At 35.2% G+C, this 9283-nt stretch overlaps 2 protein-coding genes across 2 annotated transcripts in view; one reads left to right on the forward strand and one right to left on the reverse strand.

Moving 5' to 3' along the window:
• LOC108730639 (calnexin) overlaps positions 1–2446 on the reverse strand; it is a 10107-nt gene extending 7661 nt beyond the window's left edge. The window contains exons 1-4 of the mRNA XM_018460472.1: positions 2181–2446; positions 2038–2115; positions 1006–1195; positions 919–931 (exon numbers count right to left, since the gene is read on the reverse strand). Of these exons, the coding sequence (XP_018315974.1) occupies positions 919–931; positions 1006–1195; positions 2038–2113 (279 nt within the window). The 5' untranslated portion in view covers positions 2114–2115; positions 2181–2446. The remainder of the gene's footprint in view (positions 1–918; positions 932–1005; positions 1196–2037; positions 2116–2180) is intronic.
• A 2135-nt stretch (positions 2447–4581) lies between these two features.
• Positions 4582–7121, forward strand: Gclm (Glutamate-cysteine ligase modifier subunit). Its single transcript, XM_018459203.1, has 6 exons — positions 4582–4909; positions 5079–5141; positions 5223–5340; positions 5507–5706; positions 5788–5902; positions 6768–7121. The coding sequence occupies exons 1-6, from the start codon at positions 4820–4822 to the stop codon at positions 6917–6919; spliced, it is 738 nt and encodes a 245-aa protein (XP_018314705.1). The 5' UTR covers positions 4582–4819; the 3' UTR covers positions 6920–7121.
• Positions 7122–9283: the final 2162 nt, after the last annotated feature.

The following is a 9283-nucleotide window of genomic DNA, read 5'->3' on the forward strand; positions in this document are numbered from 1 at the left end:
TGACCAATTACAGTCGAATCCGAGGGGAATAATCGACTGTGATTCGCCCATTTCTTATGGCTTAAAACCCTATTGTAGATCTGGGGTTATGGTCAAATCAGAGTCGAGCTAGATTGATGTTGATTGAACCGCAACGCTTGCGATGCTATCAATGTAGAACCAGCTTTAGGTGTTTTAAGCCTTAGTCGTAAGAAATTGACCAATCACAGCCGGGACAAGAGTGTGACGAGCGAGGCATTTGCCTCATATAAACAATTTGAAGGGGGCGCAAATTGAAGTTAATAAAAAATTATTTAAGGTCATCATTAAGTCAAGAAAAATTATCAAATATAGGAATTCTTTCAATTGAAAATGAAATACGTAAGAATATAGATTTTGATATAATAATTGATAATTTTGCATCTATCAAAACACGAAAAATATTATTGTGACTTTAGTAATTATATTTCATTTGTAACATATATGTAAATTTGTATGACTATAACGTATAATTCCTCTCCTGTACACGTGATTATATTAAATTAATATTAATTAATATATATATACTATTAATTACTACTAATTAATATTACTTATTATATTTCACCTGTCGTAAAGAAATTTTTTTACTAAGGGCGCATTTTTTTATTTTCCTCGGGCGCCGAAATGCTTAGTCCCGGCTATGAGTCAGATGTCTAGAAGCATTCGTACATCGAGGCATAAAAGTATATTCAATTGTTTGACAGTTGTATAAACAATACAGTTTTAAATCTGCCAAAGAAAAAAATATATATTTGTTAAATATTAATTCCTATAAATCCTTTGATTACGCTGTTTCTTTCCCTTTTAACCAAAAACTTAAAATTAATAAATGCGATATCTTTAACACATTCATTCAGTCTTCAAGGGTGGTGAAAAATATCTCGTGACTGTCCTTACAACCATAACAGCACTGAAAATTATTCTAACGTTAATACAAACTTGTAACTTGCATAGATTTCAAATACAATTACGGCATTTAAATACCTTAGTATAGCGATTACTCCAGCTGGCATTATCTTTCCACTGTTGTAAAACCGATATCCCATCAGACCTCCAAGGGCCGTGCTAGTACCTAAGAAAACTGCAACGTTGGTTGGATCCTGGGAAGTCTGATAAGCACCATATCCTAGAATTGATCCAAAAAGCAGACCCGCAGCCAGCGAGGGGATAGAATCTGGAAAATTCGACAAGATTATTACTTAAAGCATTTCAAGCACATATAGGCTGCGTTCAGAAATTATGCCCAGATAACTCTAAGCTATAGGTTACATATATTATAGCAAAAATGCATTTTAGGCATAATTCGTGAACGCAGCCTAGAGGAAACCAAGTGATATCGGCAAGAATCATAAGGCTTATTCTTTTTAATAGATTTCTTGTACAGTTGATCTTTTTCCTTTTTTTTCTTCAACATGAGAAAAAGAAAGGAATTGTCTAAGAAGTTTAACTAAAAAGAACAAATCTATAGATTATTACTTTCCTTCTAGGAGACTCTGTTCAATCTATATTTTAGCTCAAGTACAACACAAATTCATACACACATACATCATGACATCAATTAAATCTATACATTACAAACCTATACAGAAGATTACAGCGACATTTCCAACATTATGTTGCTAGAATGTTGCACGTTGCTGCAGTTTTGCTAAAATGATCTGTATTGTAATAGAAACGACTCCAACTTCCAAAATGATCACTAATACCAATTTCTACCAATATAAATTAACTTTAATTTCTGTTCAACTTACTCTTAGAATTAAAAAAAAAAATAATAAATTAGTTGAAATGAGATTAAAATGAAATCACATTGGAAACAGACGTAAGTCATTTCTTCTATCATTTACGTTTCATTTTAATGATATTTTGACGTTATCGTGACTTGTCATTTTCAGAGAAGTGTCGTTTTATCTTTGTTATTTATTGGATAGAATCAAGAAGGATAGAACAACGTTTGTGCGTGTCTCCTGAAAGGAAAGCAGACAAACTTCGTCAACAATCAATCAAACTACTCACTCGATTTCACGTAACCTAGCACCCCGCCACCAGCCACCGCGGCAGCGTACGCAAATGCGGCGTAGTCGATCGGCATCGCTGTAAAATGAAAAATCGTTTCGAGTCTCCACTGTGTACTGTGTGACGTCTATTTATACAATTACCGAGTGATAAGCTCGATATATCGGTTTCTTTCCTTGTCACGCTGTTGTTGCAACTACGTAAAAATTATACGCGGGATGGCAAACTTTTAAAGAAGTTTTTCCCTGCTTCCTCGTCACACCTCTCGACGATTAATTCAACGAGAATCTAATTGCAATAAGTAACATTCATATGATCACATATAGCTCGGCAATAATTTATATTTGATATACGGCGGGCAATATGTAACAATTAGGGTATGATTTTTCGCAGTCATCCTTTGGGTGATATTTCATTCGTGCGTTATATACAAATATATATTTGTCGTACGATAAAGTTTTCAAGCTTGTTGATTGGCTGTAAGACAGAGAGATCCGAGGACTTCTCTGTCCTGGACACGTTTGTCGTACGACGAAAACGCACAAATGAAATAGCATCCCTTCAGTGCTGCCATCCACTGTTCATCGGCCAATCGCGTTCCAGTATTAAGTTGAGCTTTGAATAACGCGCACAGTTTTGTTAACGCTTAATGACGAAATTACGTAATTACAGCCATTACAGGCAATTACAGATTTATTTACACCAATTGCATAACGTTTGTTACTTAATCGTTCATTTCTCATTCTTTTGCGAATGTTCTTTTTGTTGTACAAATAGTTCGACTAGAAAAATTACGATTCTTTAGCAACAAAAATATGCTTGGTGCATGCGACTTAAAAAAAAAAACCGCGAAGAGACATTTATGAAGGCTGCCTTTCATTATTCACTGTCAGTACTGGCAGCATTGCACATGCCATTCCAAAATATATCGCAGTAAACTTCCAATATACTTTTGCGTTTATATGACGTCATAAATTTTTGCGTCACTTCCTATTTCTATTACTGCGACTGGCGAGGTCAGGTAATCGCAGTAAAAAGATGGCGAAATTCAACGAAATGGGAAATCAGGAAAAAATTTGTTTTTTTTAGATGTCGAAACGAGTAATGTCAAAAAATTATGACATATTAATATGACATATTAATGAATAAAGTAGATGCAGAAAAAGCACGCAAAGATATGAATATAATTAATAATTCCAAATTTTATCAAAATTTAAAAAATTATTTATTTCTACAGTCCTACCAAGTACTACTAAATCCGTTTCGTTATGCAACGTTGTAACGTCATAAAAGTACTATTAGTAATTTCAAAACGCTTCTGCAGTACTACTTTATGACGTCATATTATCAGTACTGATAGTGAATAACGAAACGCAGCCGAAGTATAGAAAAAAATTGAATAACTTATTTTTTTTTTTACATTCGTACAATTTTCAAATAGCATCCTCTGAGGCCGGAATCAGACTACGTATTAAAGATTCAGAATGAAGATTGAAGATTAAAATTTGACCAGTGAAGACAAAGGAATTTTAGCTTCTATTGTTTTGATATGGTCAAATTTCAATCTTTCAATTCTCAACCTCAATATTCAATGCGTAGTCTGATTCCGGCCTGATATATGTCAATCTAATATTTCCCGAGTGAGGAAATTTACGATATAAATATAATACTTAAAAATTCAAACGAGTAAAAAAAAAAGAGATTCGAAATATCTCCGACGCCTACGCGACACGGCATCGCGACGAGCAGTTTAGTATAAATACAAAAGAGTTATTTTCATATTTTAAGGGCCACCAAGCTCAGTTAACTTAACTGGCCAGTAAGTCCATCGGAATTGACTAATCGCATTTATCATTTTGTTTAAAGCAAACAAAATGGATGGATGGAACAAAACCGATGGACTAACTGGCCAGTTAAGTTAACTGAGCTTGGTGACAGTGGCCCTAAATCGTATAAACAGTAGACTTCCTGAAGATCTAATTGCGCTCTAATGCCCATTTTTATCAATGTAATTAACTTTAAAGTCTGTTTTTTTATTGCTGCACTCTGAACCGGTGCAATAAATTGAAGTGAAACGAACGTATATTTGTTTCACTTCAACTTGTTGCACTGTGGACCGATTGTTCCAACTTCTTGGTAAAATTTATCTGTTAGGTAAGTAGCAAGATTATCCAATCACGTGTGTTAATTCAGAAAGTGCAGCAATAAAAAACAGACCTTTAATTAATTTCAACTTGCTCTTCATTTTTTTCCAATTCTTAGAATTAGAAAAAGATAAAGAGTTAGTTGAACCGAGATTAAAATTAAACTACATTTTGTAGAAACTATTAGGCACAAAATCCACTTCCGGAAAATGATCAGTTTTTTTTAACTTTCAATTCAATAATAATTATTTTATTATCACAGTTTCACATACAGCAACAAAGATCGCGCAAGATTCATGACTCATTCTTTCTTAATCGGGAATTATCTTTAATCGATGACTATGACATTCATTCAAGAAAAATCTAGGAAAATAATCGAAGAAAGAGAAGATCCGAGAGAATCAAGCTTCTTATTGCGTTTTGCTGCATTTCGTAGCGATCGTTAGCGAAATATTCGAATTCCTATTCGTCAATTCGCGCGGAGAACCGTTACACGTTTTTCTACGAATTGTTACAAATTGAAAAGTCACGATCGATGACATCACTTTACCGCTTTAAGTCGATATAAGTCAGATATAAGCGTATACAAGCACCGCTAAGTCGGACTTGCCGTGAGAATTCCGTGTCGGTCGCTCGATATGCTCTCGCATAGTTTGTTCATCAACACTGGGAACATACTCTCCCTGAGCGAGGCGAAACAGAAGGCGAGTCAAAATTCCACGGATGAGGTCAGTTGACAGTTATTGCGTAACATCGTATTTTCCATAATTCTGCATAAAATATACGTCTTACCTGTGCCGTGCGACATCGATCGATCTGTTGTTCTTGAAGCCGAGGTTATGTTGCAATACACTTGTCGAAATTTCTTCTCTAACATCACTCGTTGATACGTTTCAGTTGATCGAGACACTGAAGATCATTCTAAACGATGAACAAAGCAAGGGGGATGACAAGACAATTGTATGTATATGTGATTTTCAGTAGCGATTGAAAGTGTCTTTCTGAACAGCTGATCAATTTTCTGTCAATTACAATTCACAGATCAATGGAAAGAAAGATACAAGTTTACAGGACGTGGATAGAAAAGACTTAAAGATTACTGTAAAAGTATTTATCTCGTCACCTGATGTTAATTCGTTAAAGGAAGCATTGGATCAAGGTACCCCTAGCTATTATAATAGATTTGTTTTATGAAGCCTGTTCTTTTTGCTGAACTTCTTGCACGGTTCATCTTTCCTCTTTTTTTCTTTTTACGTTGAAAAGAAAGAGAAGAAAGAGATGAACAGTACCTCCTATGTATTCCTATTGTATTTTATATTTTGTAGCGTTTGAAGCATTTCATACAGATACCATAGAATCACTAGTAATAGCTTACAAAAGTGCTGAGAGTCCAGAAGATATGTTGTCATCGTTAAAAAAAATATGGTCTGTGGTAGAAGAATATGTAAAAGTTGACAAGTTATCCAGTGTTGGATTGAGCGATATTAATACAAACACTTTCATTGAACTGTTCCAGTGGGCTGATGTAAGAATAAGTCGCGTAAAGTGATTTTCATATTCATTTTAATCTGTTCTCATTCATATTTGTGATGTTTACTTGTTACAGATAAAACCAAACATTGTACAGATTAATTTAGCTACTTGTTGTGTGGTACCACCAGCCTTGCAGGAATTTACTAAAGAAAATGATATTCAGTTGCTGACTCATAGTGATCCTTGTCGTAAGTATTTTTCACATAAAACAATTAAAATAAATTAGTGATATTCACATGGTGTCTAGTGATCCTTGAATATCGTTGGATCTTAAAATTATACTTGAATTTTATGTATTCTGGAAAATTCCTAGAAAACCATTGAAATTTCCCTGCTTACCTGGAATTTATCATTTTTTCATTCTAAAAAAATCAGAGCGTGAAAAAAGAAAAAAATAAGAAAAGTTGTGTTTGAGTATAAGTCCTCCCTTAAAAATGCAATAAGTAGAAAATGAGAAACTTGAATTTAATGTCTAAAATAGAACATAGTAGAAAAATTGTTTGTGTTGCTAGAATGTTCATTTGATATTATTTATAAAACAATAAATAATCCAAATTTGTTAGCGTTTTAATTCATTTGTAAAATCCTAACTTAAATACAAAGCATATAATATTGTGCAAATTGATAAAAATTAATTAAATAATGAAAATTAATCAATGGGATAAATCCTGGAAAAAGAATTTTTACCTGGAGTGTCCTGGAATTATCCTTGAATTGATTAGCCAGATTTTGCTGGACACCATGATTAATCCTTCGCAATATTAGACTTTGAAGGCGTTGTCGGTTTTTTATTGTTAATTCTATTAGATAAATTTATATCGGTATAAAGTAAAATATAACCCATTTCTATGATAATGAAACTTTATTAAAGCTTTCACAAGAGTATATAAGAATTTTTTTAAATTCTTATATATCCGGAACAATATAAAAATTTGTACTAAAGTTCAGAGATCCAGATTGCTTAAAAGGTGAAAATCTCATATTGCAAAGGGTTAAAACAATCGATTATTAAGCATAATGCTTATTTTATTTTTCGGTATTTTCTTTTTATAGAAATTCTTCCTCAAGAAATATTAGAGAATATATTTGGTTCTACTGCTTATTTGTACTGGCTGATAAGATATCAAATCCATCTCAAATGCCGTGGAATTTTATCGTCGAAAGGGTACTTACTGCGCATTAATAAGTCTAATGTTAAACCTTAACGTTAGTAGCACCACTAAATATTATTTCTGCACGAGGTAATGTGTCTGATATTCTGTATTAACATGTTTTACACACGAATAACTTACACTTAATTTTTGTGATCATGAGCATTTTGGACATTTTATTGTACATATATTATTACTATAAGCTTCTATAGTATTGCACTGCGTTATGCGTCTTATGCCCGTTTCTATCAATGCAGTTTAACTTTAATTTCGGTTCAACTAACTTCATCTTTTTCTAGTGTTAAAAATAAAAAAAAGATGAAGAGTAGGTTGAACTGAGATTAAAGTCAATCTACATTGGTAGAAACAGGCATTATTCTTATTAATTAACTCTTGTAAGTTTTTGTATAAATTTTTATAGCATGACGTACATAGATGCGCATTCTCTTTTTTTTAACTTAATTTTCTCAATAGTTAATCATTGTAAACTATTGGAGAAATAAATGTTACAATTTCTTGGAAAGGCAAAGTGACCATTGAAAATATTATTTTCCAAATTTGGCAATATTTTATCCTCAAATTATAAGAAAATTTTATTGTAGAAGTCGCACCATTGCGTCATTTCATATTTATTTTTTTCTACGTGCAGACCATGCGATAGTTTTATCGTACTCGAGCGGCTTGCAGCCCTTCGCTAGCGGTAGCCGATCGGGAGTCCGGCGAACGGTGGTGACACCAGAGGAGATCCTTCCTTTTGTGTATATATGCGTTTATGTGTATGCGTGTCCCCAGCATATCGTCGTCGTCGTCGTTGTCGTCGGTCGGCTCCGATATATGCGCTCCTTTTTTTTCCCTTTGCCACTACCGCCTTGTGCTGCTGCCTTCTCGGATCTTTCCCTTACTCGCCCGTTCTGCTTTCCGCTCTTCTCGTCCCTTTCCCCGTTCTCTTGGGAGCCCTCTTTTGCGTTAAGCCGCCACCGCGTGGCACACACACCGCTGGGACGACGACGAAGCGAAGGGACGGAACTTGCGGAGGACCGCAAGGATAACGCTCTCTTTCTCTGTCTCTCTTCTCTCTCCTGCCAGTCTCGGATTCGATTCTGCGAATGAAACGTGAAAAAGAAGAAAAGAAACCTTTTCAAATTTCAAAAGCAACGCTAGCGATAAAATTGATGTTAACATCGAAATATTTGACAGAACTATTTCTACATTTTATGACAGAAAGTGAATACTTTAAAGATAAACTGGAAGAGTAACCCAAGTAGAACATAAAGTCACAATAATAAAGTCTTTGTGATATTATTATAACTTCTGTGTTCTATTTGAGAAATCGTGAGATAATTGCGGCGATGTCGCGTATAAAATGCATCAAGTACAAGGGCAGGGAGGCACCGAAGGGCGCGTCTCATGCGCGCCTATTTAGAGAGATCCATTGCCTTTTCCGCTCCCTCTTTCGTCCTTGTCGCGCGAGCCCTTCACCCATACACCGCGTTCATCATTCTACCCTCTTCGTCCCTCGTTCAGCACTCAACGGCAGCTCCTTCCTTCCTTCCGTCCTTTTTTTCTCTCTTGGATACGCACGCACACGTGAACGCGTGTATATTCGTTCTCTCTCTCTCTCCCTTTGTCTCTTTCCTTCATTCTCACAGCCACTACGTTGAGAAGCCGGGTATGCGAACCCCGCGATACTATGTTATGCCTGCGGATCGCGGGTCTGACATACTTTGTATGTTAATGCCACATAATGTCGGTTTTGTTCCTCTTTTCAACGTTTATTTGCTCGGCTCTCCTCCCGGTCCGATCGCTTTTGTCGCGAACGGTGTGTGCGTAACCCCGTGCCGCGTTTCCCATCCCCCTGATATCGCTCTCATCCGATCCCGGAGCAGAGATGTTTAAGAGTGACGATATTTCGAGCCAGACAGCGAGACTCATCCGTAGGAAATCACGTCTCAAAATCGGAATCGCATGGAAGAAGGCTACTATTAAAAAAAGTTTTTTTTCCTATTAAGCAACAAGATCGAATGTAAGACTCGAGGTCCGCTATTTTTTTTATTCAATGTTGAGTCCGGAGTTAATCCTTGGTGCATACGATTGGATCATTCGTGTCCTGCACATTTCTTTCTTTGAAAAACTAGGAACATCAAGTAATTATCCATACAGCACATTTTATTCGTGAGAACATCCTGGAAATATCCTTAGTACGTTCTTTAGAGTTCTATACGGTAGTTACAATATTTATATACATTTTTTAAATACACAACCTTATAAATATCTTCTGAAGACGTTAAGGTATATGTAAAAATCACGTGTAATAATTTTTGTTAAAGTGATGAAAATTAACCTGGGACACCATCGTATGCAGTAAAGGACTGGAAAATCATCGTATATACTAAGGATCTGGAGACACGGTAGTGTCTC

Source organism: Mycetomoellerius zeteki, unplaced genomic scaffold (genome assembly GCF_001594055.1).
Source record: "Mycetomoellerius zeteki isolate Tzet28-1 unplaced genomic scaffold, Tzet1.0 scaffold119, whole genome shotgun sequence".
Classification (NCBI taxonomy): Eukaryota; Metazoa; Arthropoda; class Insecta; order Hymenoptera; family Formicidae; genus Mycetomoellerius; species Mycetomoellerius zeteki.

Excerpts from the sequence above, each read along its gene's own strand:
- Gclm (XM_018459203.1), top strand. The coding sequence starts at position 4,820 with ATGCTCTCGCATAGTTTGTTCATCAACACTGGGAACATACTCTCCCTG. Across the intron at positions 5,707-5,787 it reads AACTGTTCCAGTGGGCTGAT|ATAAAACCAAACATTGTACA; the intron begins GTAAGAATAAGT and ends TACTTGTTACAG. Across the intron at positions 5,903-6,767 it reads GACTCATAGTGATCCTTGTC|AAATTCTTCCTCAAGAAATA; the intron begins GTAAGTATTTTT and ends TTCTTTTTATAG.